Source organism: Meleagris gallopavo, chromosome 19, assembly GCF_905368555.1.
Source record: "Meleagris gallopavo chromosome 19, MGAL_WU_HG_1.1, whole genome shotgun sequence".
Lineage (NCBI taxonomy): Eukaryota > Metazoa > Chordata > Aves > Galliformes > Phasianidae > Meleagris > Meleagris gallopavo.
The window spans coordinates 10,049,406-10,067,148 of NC_139422.1; the positions used below are offsets into that span (position 1 = coordinate 10,049,406).

The 17,743-nt window shown below is 37.4% G+C and overlaps 1 protein-coding gene across 2 annotated transcripts; it reads left to right on the top strand.

Annotated features, from left to right (window-relative positions):
* The first annotated feature begins 60 nt into the window (after positions 1–60).
* On the top strand, positions 61–12,408 carry ZBTB34 (zinc finger and BTB domain containing 34). Of its 2 annotated transcripts, XM_085239705.1 has the most exons (3): positions 86–213; positions 6,136–7,195; positions 7,478–12,408. In XM_085239705.1, exons 2-3 carry the CDS (start codon positions 6,158–6,160, stop codon positions 7,655–7,657), a joined length of 1,218 nt encoding a protein of 405 aa, XP_085095831.1. In that variant the 5' UTR covers positions 86–213; positions 6,136–6,157; the 3' UTR covers positions 7,658–12,408. The 2 variants fall into 2 exon arrangements, with proteins under 2 accessions (XP_085095830.1, XP_085095831.1); XM_085239704.1 differs by having other exon boundaries at positions 61–213; positions 6,136–12,408.
* The last annotated feature ends 5,335 nt before the right edge of the window (positions 12,409–17,743 follow it).

The following is a 17,743-nucleotide window of genomic DNA, read 5'->3' on the forward strand; positions in this document are numbered from 1 at the left end:
CCTTCCACGCTCCACCAGCCGCGCTCCCCCCGCGCTCAGCGGCGCCCTCGGGCGGGGCGGGGCGGTGCCGGCGCGCGTCACCAGGAAGCGGAAGCGCCACCAACGGAATTATTTCCGGGTGCGAGGAGCTGTGGGAGCGGGCGGGAAGCGACGGTGGGAGCGGGCAGGAGAGGGGCCGGGGACCCGCCATGTGAGACGCCCTGACAGCCCCAGGTGAGCGGCGGGCGGGCCGGACCCCGGGACTGCGACGGTTCTCCCGTGGGGGCGGAGGCCGCTCTCGGGGCGGGGGGTTCCGGCCCCTGACAGGCCCCGTAGGGGCGGCGGCCCCGCGGGACAGCCGCGCGGAGCTCCCGGTCGTGCCGCCGTGCGGCTGCCGCTGCCCCGCGCTGGGCCGTGCGGGCGGCGGCTGCGCTGCCGCTACCGAGCCCGGCGCTGCCGAGTTCGCTCTCCTCTCAGCTGCATCTCACAGGGAAGCTGTCGCCGCGTAACCTGAGTCTGTGACTTACGTGGTTCCGATTTGCAATTAGAGAGGACGAATGTGAGTGCGCCTGGGCCTTTTCTTAGTCCGAACGGGGCACGGCATAACGGGCGCCCCGGGCTCGGCTGGCTGCAGTGCTCCTGGACCGGCACCGGCTGAGGAGCTGCTGCCAGAAGTTGGTGCGCCTTTCGACTGCCGCCGCTCCGCTTGAGGAGTTGGAAGTTCTTGTTAGGACTCGGTCTGTGCAGTTACGAGGGCCCTGCAGAAGCTCTGAGGTGCACAGCGTGCACGATTAGGTTCATTTCAAAATAAAGCAGAGTTTAAGGTGAACCTGGAATAAATTGGAACTGCCCCGTAAACGTGGATGTGGGAAATCCCAGACGCAAGGAGAGAGAGGAGGAAAAAAAGTGGTATAGCTATATGCACTGTATATACACACAATGTTAACCAATTATGTCTGTGATAATTTATGATTTTTCATTATAATATATAAAAGCTCAGCCTTTATGCATTTCATGAAGGCCCGGGTGTGCATATATTGCACATCTGATCATGCAATCAGTTTTTCATTTGATTTTAATAATAACTTGTCAAGAAGTATCTCAGAGTTGTCAGACACTTAGGAAATAATAGGAAGTGTGGGATATAACTATTCAGTATTAAATAGACAGTATTCTGATGCTTCTATATTAGGAAGTTGGTGCACAGAAGAAAAATTTGTGGTTCTTACTTTTATGTTCTTACAGATTTGAGGCATATTATCATGAGTGTGCCTTTGTTTTACTTATCTGACAATACTTTTGCTGATTTTTACTTCTAGTTTGCCTTCTTGTATTTTTTCCTCATTTTTAGGACTAGATACAAATTTGTAATTGTTCCTATAGTAATAGATTTCTAAAACCAATGTCTAGAGACTATTTGTATTTAGTTTTCTAATAATTAAGCAAACCTTTATTCATGCTCACATTAAATGCTTTGATCACTTCCACACAGGCGAGTCATTGTGAGGGGTAAATTTAAGAATAAGGGAGGAAAGTGGCCCTCAGACCAGCAGTCTCATAACTGCTGTCTTTGGATATCTGCTCAAATAAGAGGTTTCTTGTTGGTTGTGTTGTTCTTTATTTCTTGTTTTTTTTTTTGTTTGTTTTTGTTTTTTAATGGAAATGCTTAAATGGGCAATTCTAATAATTGCTTTGATGCTCCATACTAAGAGCTGAGAATAGCGTTGTTTACAGCATTAGCATTTGTGTATGTATGTGTACATGTATACAACTGCAGTGGTTTTAATGTTAATATTAAAGTTACTCACTCCCTCAAGTGTTTTCTCAGGATGGTGAATATGATGTTGTCTATGTTCGGTATACACACTTGTTGCTGTGTCTGTAAGGATACTTGTCCTGCTGTAGTCAGGTGAAAAATAAATTATTTTCAATTCCTGCTGAATAAATGTCAGTATTTGTTAAGAATTTTCTACAAAAAGTATAGAGGGTTAAAGTATTGCTCACCCATGAGAATGATGAGATTGTATTCTGTGATACTTTAGGATAGCAGAGCTTGCCTTACATGACATGAGTTTTCCTTTGTTTTGTATTGTGCATGTTTTGTACTTTGAGTAAGGTGTTGCACATCTATCCACAGAAAGAGAATAATTATATTAATTTTCACTGCAGCGTTTTGATGCCTGCCCATGGAAAGTATTCAAGAACTAGATTTGCTAGTAACTGCACTTTGGCTTGTACTGACTAGCTTTAGTTTCTGAGGAAATATGGGTTATCTTGCATTTTGTGAGGTAATGTAATGAAATTTTAAATTTGTTGTGTATTCTCCACTATTGTAACGGATAGTTTGGGCTAAAATATACAATCAGTGAAGCACTCATTTTCAAAGCTCTTGAGATTAATAGTTAAGTATGTGTAACTTTTACTGCAGTCTTTTCAGTACAGATAATTCACTAAAATTCACTAATTCAAGTTTTGACAAAAATGGTAATATTTCTTTTACTTCCAATAGGTACTTCTAGCTTAATTCAGAACTTCCCAAAACTTGACATGTTTTGTGACTTAAATGTACAGGTTGATTTGTGAATTTGTGAATAGTCAAGATTGGGAGGAAAGAGAATTTAAAATCCTTTTAAAAAAATTATTTATTTAAAAAAAAAAAAAAAAGAGAGAGAGAAAGAAGTAATTGCTTTCATAGCCATTTATTTTTGTAAGACTGTAGCAGAAATGCTAAGTCATGACCTGAAGCAGTGACTGAGCACCTGGTGGGAAGGCAGGGCCCAGGGGAGCTGAGGTGCATGCAATGTACCTGAGTGACCAGAAGGGCTGGAGCCAGGATCCACCCCTGCACACAGACCTCATTTAAGGGCTGGCAGTGGAGACAAAGGATATCTCTGTGATCATAGCTGATACGGTAACATTCATGGATTAAAAATACTTTTGAATGATAATGTGTTTTTGCAATAATGTCTTAAGCTCTCACAGATGGTGAAGTAGATACTGAATACTACAAAATATAAGGAAAGGTAATTTGAATCATTCACCTCTCAAAGAGAACAGTGAATTGTATATCAGGGCATGAATGACGTTAAACAGGTGCAGACTTAGAAGCAGAAATTAATACCATACTGGCAAATGCACAGCTTCATGTTGTTACAGGATGCTTCACTGGTGTTACTGTATGATGTCAGTAAAATGAAATACCAACTGTGTTTTGTCACTATCTATTCTTGTTGGCTTCTTAAAAGCGTAATTAGAGCTTCTGTAGAACATAATTTTAAAAGTAAGTTGTGTTTTTGAAATCTAATGAGAAATGTTTAATGCATATCATTCTCATGTTCACAGGTTACTTCGATGAACACTTAAGACGTAGGGCAGTGATCCACTGCTAGCAATTCATACTGTGACTTATGTTCACTGTATAAAACTCCAATGAATAAATATAATGCCGATGCAAAGAGATTTATATTCTTTTGTGTGTGACTGGATGATCTCTCACAGAAATAAGTAGAGAATTCAACGTAGCACTGCTGAAAGTTAGTCAACTCAGTGTGCAGATCTGAGTTGCACACTGATGAAATGTGAAAGCCTTCAGATAATTTGTTGTATATGTGCCTATGAAAATGTTAAACAGTTTGATCCATTTATGCAGGTTAGCAAAAGATGTAGGCAGGTGCCCAGAGTTTGACTGAATTTTTACAGCACTTTATCTAGTGTTAAACTGTCCAATAGTCAGAGATGGAAGCTGTCCAGACTGGTGTTTGTCATGACTGTATTTTACTGTTTTTCTCAACCAAGCTCTTTTGAGTTTTACCAAATAAGAGTCCTTGAGGAAGTATGAGATAAGGAGGAATGCCGCTAGCCAAATATGACAAACTATTTCTGCACAGTCTACATGAATAATGAATAACTTCTGATAGAGTTAGGGTAAAGCTTGACCAGGTTCTTGAGATGAAGGATCTGCAAAGATGCAGGATTACAAAGTGTTGTTGGAGGAGACTGGTCTTAGGGTTTATACATAGTCCTCAATCCAGGTAACACATCTACCCATGTCACTTCAGGTAATCAAAAACCCTTCAGTTTAGCTAAGAAGTGTTCAGTCAGGAATGTTACATTTGTTTGTAGTACGTAAGCTCCACAAATAAAGATAGTAACCAATGTTTGGTTAGTAAGTAAGCCTGATGCCTTGCCAGATGAGAGTGGTGTTGACAGGTATGCATCCAAACTCCTGAAAATTCAGTCTTCCCCATGTCATGGACAAGCTAGAGACTTGAATGATGATTCTCTGCACAACATTGAGGGGTGCATAAAATACATAGGTTTATCTTCCTGTTGAACCATTCACTTGTGTTTTATGTTTGTTTTCATGTTTCATTTCTGGTCTGTCTGGCTTATCTCAAGCACAGAATCTGTGAAAGTGATTCAGTGACTGAAAGAATTGTCCTGCCAAAGCTGTCTTTGCACGGATGGCTGTGATCATATAATTTCTGAAAACCTAATCCTTATTTTTATCAAATGTAAAATCGTGTAAAATATCTCGTCCTGGTTTTAAATATCAGTTACCAAAATTCCAATGAAGCACAGTTTATTGAAGTTTTCTCAATAATGCTCATCAGGTCAGGAAGGTGGCTATCTTCTTTCTCATCTATTTGTAAGGACAGTGAACATTAGTTTTAGTGACAGGTGATACAGCTCCAGTTCTTACTTGTAAGCTTTTTATAATATTCCTATTGATTTTTGTTCTTAGAGTGCGTGAATTTTCATAATTCAAGTTGTTCATGTGCCTTATTACAGCATGTAACATAAGACATAAATAGGAAAAAAAAAAATCTACTGGTATGTTGTGATATGTTGAGCATGCTTCCTGCATCAGGAATCAGTGATGTTGAAATCAGATTGGATATTGGTACAATTGAAAGAGCAGATACGGTGGCTATATTGTGTGTTTATACTTCTGTGATTGTAGGAACAAGAATAACATTGAAAGTCTGAAGGTTCTTGGGTACTTAATTATGGGCACATAATGTAAAGTGATGTCTGCTACATACACTCTCGAGGGAAAAATGTTTTTTAATTCTTTTACAGTAATATAGAGTGCCTTTCTTTAGATTTTATTCTGAAATTTATACATTTATTTAAAACCTCTCGGAACACCCTTTCCTGTCCATCAGGAAAATGAGTACTGATGGGATTAAATATGTGTGAGACTTTAAATGGTAAATTGTCCTAGCTAGGAAGTGATTGCTTTGTTAGATAAGCTTCAGAGCCCTGATCATGGTTTATTTAAAGTGAGAGGAAAGGAGGAATAAATGAAAATCACAAAAAGAAGCTTAAAAAAATCAAATGTTCACTGGTGATTCCCACGCTTTTCCTTCAAATAGCACTTTGCATATTGACTCATTCTTTATCAGGAAACCTGACAGTGGGTAAACAGTTTAGAATTGAGTCCACACTTAACTGTTTCCTTCAGTTAGGATTTCTTTGTTTGGGATGTAAATATTGAATGATGGATTTACTTAATAATTATTGAGATTATTTTATAAGGAGGTAGATGGTTTTTCTAGACAGAAATGCAACTGATGACAAATTTATTTCAGAGATGAATATGCTACATATCTAGACCTAAGGAATATAGTTTTTAAAAATATCTGTTTGTGTGTGTATACATACAGACATGCTTCTGTTACTTTTCCTTAGTCGGTTTTCAAAATTGCATGAAATACCTTCCAAAAATAATTCCTGGACAATTTAGAGGTATAGTTCCCTGCAAGTAGCAGTGTGGTCTCCTGCTTCAAGACAGAGTGAATACTGATGTTTTTGACCTGCCTGGTGACTTTAATATTCTTTTGAGAGTGTGGGATGATTATTTTGTAGTTCCTTTAAGCTTTGATATAGACTGTCCAATGGACCCTGTCTTGTGTTATAAACAGTTGAGTTCTGAATCCTACATAGGGATAATTTGAGTGAAAGCATTGCAAGAAATTGGTAGATTGAGACTCTACTTCTCATATTACATCAAATTTTAATACTGACAGGTTTGTTGTAACACACCTTGAACAGATCAAAGTGGTAATTTAACTTCAACATGCAGAAGTGTTTATTTTTGAAATGGAAAACTCTATTCATTCTCAGTTGTAAATGTTCTTGTTTTTCTTTCAGATTCCTCTTTACATCAGTAGAAATGGACAGCAGCAGTTTCATTCAGTTTGATGTGCCTGAGTACAGCAACACTGTTCTGAGCCAGTTAAATGAACTCCGCTTGCAAGGAAAGCTGTGTGACATAATTGTGCATATTCAGGGTCAGCCATTTCGAGCCCATAAAGCTGTCTTAGCGGCCAGTTCGCCATATTTTCGTGACCATTCAGCATTAAGCACCATGAGTGGCTTATCAATATCGGTTATTAAAAATCCCAATGTTTTTGAACAGTTGCTTTCATTCTGTTACACTGGAAGGATGTCCTTACAACTGAAGGATGTTGTTAGTTTTCTAACTGCAGCTAGCTTTCTACAGATGCAGTGTGTCATTGATAAATGCACGCAGATACTGGAGAGTATTCATTCAAAGATCAGTGTTGGTGATGTTGACTCTGTTACTGTTGGTGCTGAAGAAAATTCAGAAAATCGCAATGGAGTTAAAGACAGCAGCTACTTTGCCAACCCTATTGAGATATCTCCCCCCTATTGCTCTCAGGTGCGACAGTCAACAGCAAGCAGTGATCTTAGGATGGAAACTACTCCAGGCAAAAGTCTACGTAGTCGACTGCAAGAAGAAGGGCATTCAGATCGAGGAAGCAGTGGGAGTATCTCTGAATACGAGGTTCAAATTGAGGGTGATCATGAGCAAGGAGACTTGATAGTAAGAGAAAGTCAGATTGCAGAGGTGAAAGTTAAAATGGAAAAGTCTGACAGGCCAAGTTGTTCTGATAGCTCTTCCCTTGGTGATGATGGATATCATACTGAAATGGTGGATGGAGAGCAAGTAGTAGCAGTGAATGTTGGCTCCTATGGGTCTGTTCTACAACATGTTTATTCATTTACCCATGCCTCATCACAGGCTACTGGTGTGTCTGAAACTTTTGGAAACCTTAGCAATTCAAGTCCCTCAAGGTCAATGCTGAGCTGTTTCAGAGGGGGTCGTGCACGCCAAAAACGGATATCCACTGGTCATTTACATAGTGATGTTCAAGGCTTGCTGCAAGGGACTGATGGTGATTCCATGGTGAGTAATACAGGATATGAAAATAATCCACGGGAAAGAAATGCAAGAAGTCACTGGTATCCATACAATGAGAGGCTGATTTGTATTTACTGCGGGAAGTCTTTCAACCAGAAAGGGAGCCTTGATCGACACATGCGGTTGCACATGGGAATAACTCCTTTTGTGTGCAAATTCTGTGGGAAGAAATATACCCGCAAGGACCAACTTGAGTATCATATTCGCGGTCACACAGATGATAAGCCCTTTCGCTGTGAGATCTGTGGCAAATGTTTTCCTTTCCAGGGTACACTAAACCAGCATTTACGAAAAAATCACCCTGGGGTAACAGAAGTAAGAAGCAGGATGGAGTCTCCAGACAGAACAGAAGCGTTTGTGGAACAGAAAGTAGATAATGATGCTTCAGCTTCTGAAGCCATGGATTCTAGTATGGAAGTTCATGCAATGTCTAACACGTCAGATTAAAATATTACACTGTAAAGTGCAAAACAAACAAGCACATTAATGATGTATTTTAAAAATCTCTTATTCTTTTGGTAGTCTTCATTACAAGTATAAGAACCTTTTAATTTTCCTGACCTTCTGGAACTTTTTTTGAAATAGTTTCTGGAAAAGACTACATAAATATTCTTTGTTTCTGTAGGAGGCTGGGCTGGTGGGGTTTTTTTTCCACTTTTGAAAATGCTTAAAATATAAAAGACTGTGCTAGGGAACAGATGGGAAGAGTCTGATAAAGTGTCCCTACTGGTTGATCTGGTAAGACACAAATTCCAGTGGAGAAAGATATTAGAATATGATTTATCTCTCTGCTGGATACACAAAGAAGCTGTAGTCTTTTATTTTATTTTATTTTACTTAATTTCATAAATCCTATTGCTGATAAGGAGGGTTACATAGCAGTGGGGAAAGAGAATATTACATATTTGATTCCTTCATTTGTACCATTGTTTTTTTTCTTCCTAGCTGATTTTGATAGTCTGTTTATATATATAAATTTGCTTTATATATATAAAATGCTTTCACTTTTCCTATTCTGGTTGAAGTGAATGTAAAAATATGTGAAGGTTTATACCATGTACCATTCTTTCAACTGCTAGATCTCCTCTGTCTAGGATTTAGGACATCAGACTTTGGGAGAATCTTTTTGGTTTTAGAAGAATGTTTGGTTTTCCTTTTATTAAACTATTACTTTGTGTGCAAATGAGAGCAAAGTGTATTACCTTGTTTTAATAGCTTTGCTCTGTAACATTTGTAAACCAAATGCCATAAATCTATTAAATTATGGTTAAATTGTTAAGGGGTTTTGTTAGTTGTCTAGAACATAAACTGGACAACCTGTGGTGCTGACCTTTTTATATATATAGAGATAGATATATATATCTATATATATATATATATATATATTTAAAAAAAAAAAAAAAAGAAAAAGAAAAAAAGAAAACTAATAGCAAACCCAAAAGTAGCATTGTGGTTTTTACTGGCCTCAGAATCTACCTTCATTTCGTACTGTAAAAGCATACCAGGTAATTAAATTTAACTTCATCGCTCTTCTAGGTTGGTTAATGCTAACCTGAGAGATATTTTGTAGTTTAAACTATAGTATTTCCAAGCAGTATTTAATAGGTCTCTTCATAGAGAGCTGTTTTCAGGTGCACAATGACTTCCTACTTACAGCTCCAAGTGTCATGTCAGCACTTGGAATTTGTACTTTTTTGTATTAAAAAAAATAAAACAACAAACAAATATGCTATGGGAACTTCAAGCAATATGTCTGTTATTTCACATGCAAGTATTACAGAGTTGCTGTGGCTTCCCTCATATCTTCAGTGGTTGTTTGCTGCATAAATGAATTACCAACAACTTTTAAAATACTCTTTGTTTCACCAAATGTTTTTGTTATTTGTTTTTTTTAATATGGTGCTAACTTTGTTGTTTAGGTCAGTATGATATATTAAAATGTGAAATGTAATGGTAACAATTAAGGAAAATTAAAAAAATAAAATAAAATCACACGATAATGCTTAAGAGACCTCAAAAGCATGAGCTGGCAAACACTACTATGTAGATTCTACCTTATAAGCAAAATGAAATGAATCACATACTTCTTTAAAATACATGTTTTATATGGCTGGGCCTTATTGTTTAGCAAATAATGAAAAGATAGCTGTGAACTATGCCTATCTGTTGTCTAAGTCCTGAAATTTAGAAAATAAAGGCTCATTCATAAGTTGGAGAAAAGCAAAGAGGTAGGTTTGCTATCTTGCGATGCTTTTTGGGCTCCTCTGAAGTTGGGGCATATTTGTGCAGTAGCTTTATTGAATACACTAGTTCTTAATATTGTGACAGTCTGCAATAAGAATTCTGTTAAATACCTACTTTCAATATAAATCCACTAGCTCCTTGGGGGCAGTTTTAATTAAATGCAGTACCTAATTTGCCTGTTTGTCCTGAAACTGCCTAAAAAAAAGAGGTACAGGGAGATGGGACATTTTTTATCTCTCTGAATCAACAATAGAACTATTGTTTCCAGTAAGGGAAATCGTATGTCTGTGTCTAGGAGAGGGGAGGGGAGGTAGTCTATATGTTTACCCACTTTAAAACATGTTTGTGTTTCTGATACTGTTTTTTTTCATACATGCTTAAGTAATTAAATGCAAAAGAAAAAAAAAAAAAACCTGGTAAATTAAGTTTGAGACATGCAAAATTTAAGAAATGTACAGTTATTCTTAACCCTTATCTTGGATCTGTGCTGTGGTGCCTTTGGTGTGACTTTTTCCATGGAAGTATGAGTTGAGGATAGCAGGATATGGGGTACTGATTTTATATTTCTTGAATTTCTCTGTGTCACAATCTTAACACTATTTAAATCTAGTTCTTTGTATTTGTAAATTTATTGAACTGGTTTGAGTTTACCAAAGAGTGACTTATCCAAAATTGTCTCTGACAAAAGCAAACAAGCAAACAAAAAAAGCATAAATACAAAATCACTTTGATTGTACAGGTTCAGGTTCAAAACGTTGTAACAAGACTGTTAAGAAGCAGGAAGTGATCTCTCTCTTTCTACAAAATCGCGATTCAGCAATTTGCAAGTTGTACTTGCTCCAATTCATGTTGATACGCCATTTACCTTTTCCACTGCTAGCAGTGTTAAGAATTACCAAGCCATAACACAGTACTGTAAATTTCAACAGTGCTTCAAAAGATGCATACATAAGCAAGTATAAAATATCGTTCAGCATTACATTTACACTTGCAAAGTGTGTGACTCTGGTAGAAAACAAACTTCAAACCTGGCAACAGCAAATGAATTGTGCCTTGTCACATAATGGTATGCCAGGATTAACATTGTCATGAAACATGAAGCATTGTCTAATTGAAGTTAATTTCACTAGTCCGCCAAAAAAGAGTATGCTGTGTTATTTTAAGCAGGTGATGGAAGTACTGTACAGTGTCTCGTTTCTGTACGGTTTTAAGTTAGCACGGAACTGTTACACATTTCATTTACAATAAATGCAGAAGTCAAAATCTGTGAACGAGTATTTGACAGCAAAATAAATCATGAAATTATGTAGGCTGGTTCATAATTGAGTCTCTTCTTAATCTACCTTTTTAATTATAGACAAATGTGAAAACAGCGGCAGTGTCCTTTCCTCTAGATGTTTAAACAATTATGACAAACTGTGAAAATAAAGGATTTTATATCTTTGCTAATGTTTGTGGTTTTAAACAGTTATTTTAGTTTACTTAATCAGTTATCTTCCGTATTATTTTCGAACTTGTAAATACATTTAGAAAATAGCTTTGTGAAATACAGTATATTAGCAGTTCAATATAGTCAATAAGTCTCCAAGATTGGCTCTGCTCTTTTTAGTGTGAAATCTTTCAGTAGCATTAAGGATACTGTCGATTCACTGTTCAGCAGAATATACTGTAGGCGTAAAATGAGAGTTTTTAATGCAGTCTTCCCAAGTATAAATCAATGTTTTATGCTGAAGTCTTTGGTTTACTTTTAGACAAAACAATGAGGCCTCTTATATATAAAGTTTGAATTTTGGGAAGAACAGCAGGAATAAAATCAAGGGCTGGGAAATGATTGAATGAGCTTTACCTTTAAAAATATATTATTTGAATTTTTTGTATTAGTTTACTGTGATTCTTTTATTGTCATTTTTCTAAACAGGTTTCAGATGAAACTATTGAAAGGGACTCAAATATGCAACACCTAATCTATTTTCCAAGGGAATTTTACCCTTGAATGGTGCTTTTTGACTGGTCAGGGTTATTTATTAAATTTTATATTTGAAAGTATTTGCGTAACTGTGTAAATTCTTTATATGAATCTGTTTAGTTCATTAATTGTAAACCTCATAATACTCAGTGATTGAATCTGAAATTTAGTAAAGTCATTCAAAATGTTCAAAGTTTAAACTGTGTGCATTTCACATATCTTTTAACAAGTGCCAGAGTAGTTGTATTAAATATTGTAGGTTCAGTATATTTGCACATCCCTGTGACAGCATGAATTTAGTTGTGTAAGTTTACATTTAAAAAGAAAAAAAAAAAAAAAAAAAGGCAAAAGAAACCTAGAATATGTTCCTGTATTTATTTCTTCAGGGGATGTGAAGCTAATTATCAGTAACTGAGCAGGTTTGCTTCTAGTTTACATAAGTAATTCCTACTATGGTAGATACGGTGCACTGCTGTCTCCAATTTACATATGCTATGAATTCAGCCTTTGGACTTGTACTGCGAGCCTCTGGTTGTATATCTGATTAGAGGTAGAGATCTTGCACGATTTTAACAGTGTTTCTGACTAAGAATTTGTATTTTTAAATAACTTTTATTTGTATGGTTGTTTTTCATGATTAATATTTGAACAGTTTGAATGACTTGACTGGGTGTCATGATCTTGCAATATAAACTGGTAACCTCACAACTGCACACTTCATCACCACATGAAGTAAATGAAGCTAGCTAAGCTGATGCTGTAACAATAACTTGCCGTTAAGAATTATTTTATAGCATGAATTTTAAAATATTTATTCAAATGATATTTTACTCTTGTATTCACTTTGATTTTAGATTTGTGACATGAATATTTCAGTGCTGCTTTATTTTGTTCTGATGAATTTGTTTCTTGCTTGTAAATTGCTTTTTTTTATGGTATAAAGTCAATGGGAATTGCTGTTTGTAAATTAAAATGCTTCTAGAGCAAACCTCTGTGGTGTTGGTGTCTACATTTAGATATTAGTAGTGGGCTTCAGGGAAAGGAGCTACAAAAAGTTGCAGCTTTATACACGTGTATCTGCTAGGAATCAAAAAGCTTTAGAAACAAAGTATTCTTGAAGTTTCTCTCTTTTTGCCCGCCTAGCTTGTTTAGTTCTGTACAGATTAGCTTTTCAGTACTGCGCTTCAAAAGCTTGTCCAGCAGAACAATGAAAAAAACAGCCTTGCAAACTTCTGACGGCAGGCCAGAGGTAACTCATTTGGGTAGGGAGGTGCATTTCCTTTCTAGAGCCATATTTTGCTGTGCCATATACAACAGTAGAGCTAATACTGTTCTCATGTAGGATACAGCTCCTAATACACAAGCTTGAATTTAACACGAGTAGCCCACAACTGATAGCTGTTTTCTGCTGGCAGCCAAGCCTTAGCTTCTTTCACGTCAGCTGACTCCTTAAGTACCTTTGTAACAAGGAACTTCTAGGAGTAATTAATACATCCAAAACCAAGTGTATGCTATCACTGATTTGCTGAGATAGATTTGTCTTTTCAGGGATGAGCAGTATCTTGAAGAAAGATACCTGATGCTATTACATTGTTTTAAATTTCCTAGCACTGTTCCCAACTTTCCATTGTATATGGGTGTTTGCTAGTAAAGACTTTTGTTCTGTAATAAAGCTGAATTAAATTTATACAAGCTACAAACTTAGCAGGCACCAAAGAGTGCGTCTGTATCAGTTGAAGGATGTTGACTGGTTCAGGGGGTGGAGGAGGGCAGGGTTTTATTCCCTTTTATCCTCTACAGACAGTCAGAATAAAGCATTTGTTCCATTGCCCTTGCTGATAGCTTCTGAAAACTCAAGTAATGTGGAGTAGGGTAAGCACGGACTGAAGAATGGAATAAAGGTAACTTTGCTTTTGCCTGAGCAGAGAAACAATCTAGCATGCTGGAGTTTGGTTTCTTTTTTTGTTGCTGCTGTTATTTTAAGAAGGTAAATTTTTTCTTCTTGTCAGGTGGCTGTAGGGTTGGCAGGGCTGCATCCATGCAACTTGATGCGGCTAACTTCTGCAGCCAAGCTGCTCTGAAGTTCCCTCACAAAATAGTTGCTGTTTCCCTCCTTATAAATGTAAGCAGATTTGGCTGTTTCCTGTGCATACTTTCCTGTTCATACTTCAGTACCTGTCTGCACTGTCATACTTACTGCTATAAATCAGGCTGTATTTAAGACAGACATGATCCCATATGGCTTCCCTCGGAAGCTCATGCTATGTAAAACAAAAAAAACAATTAACTGTAGACATGAAAGAAGAAACAAGGGTTTTGGTCAGAGAGGCAAGTTGCAGTCACCCACACTGTAGTTTCCCTGCTTTTGAAAAAGAAGGCTTTTGACACAGTTTTGTGGTAAATTTGCAAGGTTGATGGGGAATTCTGCAGTATGAAGCAGAAGTACTGGAGGAAGTATGAAGGTGCTTGTTTAAAAACAAGAAGGCAAAAGACAGTGATGCTGACTAAATACAAGTAAAACATGATAAAAGTAAAATAGATAAAATAGTTTGTGGATTTTTAGAGTGGAAATTTAAAAGTGAAAATATACAATTCTTTTTGGAGGAGAAAACTCAGGAAAATAGTGAAGGCAAGGATCTAAAATGAGTGATGACAAAAAAAAAAAAAAAGAATAGAAAACTATAGGTTTAATGAGTCAAAACTTAATGAGCTAGTCAAAGCTGAAATGATAATGTCAGTCAAACTTTCACACCATATAAAACAGTGTCTATCAATTCCAGGGCTGTTCATAATATATCAGAAGTCTGAAAATGTCCTGAGACTAAGATGAGGTGTTCTGCTGTGCTGTATGTGAGGTGATACGGGTAAATTGTGTAATCTGGCTGGTAGCTGCAGTTTGTCTGTTAATAGCACATGAAGATGTGAAATTAAGAGGAATTATTGCAGTGCATCAGATTATTTTAAGATTTTAAAAATATCTGTAGGTTTAACAGAATTATTCAGATATTCTTTGGCTTTAACACTTGGAAATTATTCAGGTTTTTCTTTAACTCCATTTTTCTCTAGCTATATTTTTGCTACATAGGATCCTAACTTCATCCAGCTTTATCTAGGGATACAGCACTGACCTTGAATAGTTCAGATTTGTTTGAAGCTGTAATCCATGGCAATAATTACAGTGCCATAGTACAGTATGTATGGTTAAACTTCAACTCGCTTGTTTAAAATCTACTCCTAATAACATGGAGACCAGGCTATTTCAGCTGAAATATCTGGTAAAATAATTGTATTGTATAGGGCAAAGTGACTTATCTCAATTGCACTAATTTTGTATAGACTGAAAAAAGTATTTTCTAAAACAATTTCAATTAATGCTGACAGACAAACACACAGCAAAAAGTAAGGCGATCGAAACTACTTAACGTTTCTTCATTTCAGTAGCAAACAGCACTTCTTGATCCAAATTAACACAGCCTGCCTGAACTGCTTATCAGAGCTACATTTGATTCTTTTTTTTTCCTGAGAAAATGGAAATTTCAGTAGAATAAATACTGAGCACACTTATCATTAGTTATGTGTTTATTTTTGTGGGTGCCCACCATCATTTACTTTAGATTTTATGTGCAGATGCTCTTGTAATACAGAGTTACAGGATGTTGGCTGGCACTACTATACATGTCTTGCTGGAAGTTATCATTTGTGTAACTTAATCAGCAGAAGGAAAGATTTGACCATTCCCGTGTGCCGCTGAAGTGGGGGTAGGATAAGCAGCAGTTGGGTAATACTAGATAGCAGCAGTAAAAATATTGACAGATGTTTTCTCAAAACCTTTTAAGAGATGCAAATTTCTGTTACCCTGAATGGAATGTTAGCTCTGAAATTAATTACTGCTAATTTCAGTCAATTCATACTTGACTGCCCAATGCAAGTGTTTATTTGATGCATTTTTATAGGTTGGTATTTATAATATTCTGAAATACTTCAACTTTTCTCAGCTGGCACATCTGAATTCAGTAATAAGAAAAACAGACTCTGAGATGGAATACTCATTGAAAGGGTGCTGTAAAACCACTTAGCAAGTCAGGAGTCAGACGACAAGTATTATGTAAGAAAGTTATATTAAGAAGGTGAAGGAGAGAATTTGATTTAGGTTATAAAAAAAGTTACGTTCTTACATTTAAAAAGAAAGTTATGACCTTTATGTACATGCAGACATACTATTTAAACTTCTGTCATGCAAACTTCCTAAAAACAGCTTGAGGGGGAGCTAAAATAGCCAATGACCATGACGGTTCACAGAATTTATTGCAATAATCATGCATGGAAAATGCAGCCTGATCCCACAGACAGAACATTTTGTTACATTCATGAATAGCACAGATTGCGTTGTGCACAGATATAGGAAAAATTTAAATCAAATATTCAGTGTACTGAAATGTAGACAGTAACTTTTTATGAAAACTTTGGCAAATTATGACTAATGACACACTGCAGTGATGTTTTTATAGCGATATTCTTCCAAGCAATTGGCCGATCTTTCAAAAACAAACAAACAAACAAACAAAACTCAGTAGAGCACAGCCCTCAATCTTATCTATGTTTTTTTGTTGTGTTTTTTTTTTTCTTTCTCCCCTCCACCAGAAGATGCTGGCTAATTGTTTAAAATACATGCTACTATAGAAGGATAATTTAAGGAGCAGTACATCGCAGCAACTTGAAGTGGGAACTAAAAAAAATTTCAGTCTTTGCTAATGATGTATTCCATCCTTAGCAAGGTAATATTTCTATTCAGGATTTCAGAGAGTGCCCTGTTGTTATGCCCACGGTTGTTCAGGCAATGGACATTATCTCTTTACAGTTCTTCAAGAACAACTTTGAAAATTCTGACCTAGAATGCTATTATTAGGATAAGAATTAACTAGCTTGCAGGGTTGCTTTTTTTTTTTTTTTTTTTTTTTTTTTTTTTTTTTTTTTTCTTCCTTCTATCAGGTGATGGAGCGCTGGAACAGGTTGCCCAGAGAGGCTGTGGAGTCTCCTGTCTTGGAGATGTTTGAAACCCATCTGGACATGTTTGTGGGCAACCTTCTCTTAGTGGCCCATGTTTAAGCAGGGTTTGAACCATTCTGTGATTCTGTATTTTTGGGAAAAGCTGTTTTTACTGTCCTGGTATAATGAGATAGGACAGATAGCAGAAGCTGATGCCAAAAGTTTTAGAGGAAACTATGAGTAGTTTAGCCGTATCTGTAGGACAAACTCTAAGGAGTAAAGAATAGCCTGTGCCTATGGAATGACTGGAGGTGCGTATGAAATAACTTTTAATTCTTCAGCAGCTCTTAAGAGAAAAAAAGGTGTAAGGAAATCCCTTTTGCATTTGGCTTTGATCTGTATTTTGGAGTTGCAAGCATCAAGCATTCCCAGGCAGATCCTAAATCTCTGGTTTGGGTTGGTTTGTTTTAATTTAGTTTAATTTACTTTGGAAAGAAAGTTCATTCATATTTAACAGGGACATCTGAAGATCTTCAAATTGCTCTGGATTTAATAGTTGTACGTTAGTTGTTCACCCTATGATAAACAATGCAGTCTCTCAAAACTTCCTCCTAAGTAATCTCATTTAGTTTTTGTTCTCTCATGCTCTATACAAAACTTGTCTGATGCACTAGACAGCAATTCTGCATGTACAGAGCAGAACAGAATATCCCGAGTTGGAAAGGACCCATAAGAATCAATGAGTCCAACCACTGCTTCCACACAGCACCACCTCAAACCCAAATCCTACGGATGACAGCAGTGTCCAAATGCAACTGAGCTCTGGCAGCTCTGGGCTGTGCTCACTGCCATGTGGAGCCCGTGCTGTGACCATACATGCCTCGTACTGCAGAGCCTTTTCTAGCCCCCAGCATGATCCTCCCTGACACAGCTCCATGCTGTTCCCTCAGGCCCTGTTGCTGACACCAGAGTGCAGAGCTGTCTGTGAGGAGCTGTAGGCCACCATGAGGCAGAACAAACCCAAATACCTCAGCTTGATGTCAGACCCTGCCATGTCTCCATAGCCCTCCTTTGGACACTTGCTAATAGCTTTATGTCCTTCTCACATTGTGGCACCCATTATTGCACTCAGTGCTCAAGGTGAGGCCACACCATGCAGAGCACAGTGGGACAATACACGCTCTCACCCAGTGACAGCACTGCGTCTGGATCACCTCAGAGGGTGGGAGCCCCTTGCGTTCCAGGGCACTGCAAGTTTACTTACTGTGCACTCATTTCTGGTATCCAAATTATTTATAAAAATGTAAAAAGAAGAGGCCCTAAAACAGAGCCCAGCA

Bases quoted from the DNA above. Each gene is read 5' to 3' on its own strand.
- ZBTB34 (XM_085239704.1), top strand. From the start codon at position 6,158: ATGGACAGCAGCAGTTTCATTCAGTTTGATGTGCCTGAGTACAGCAAC.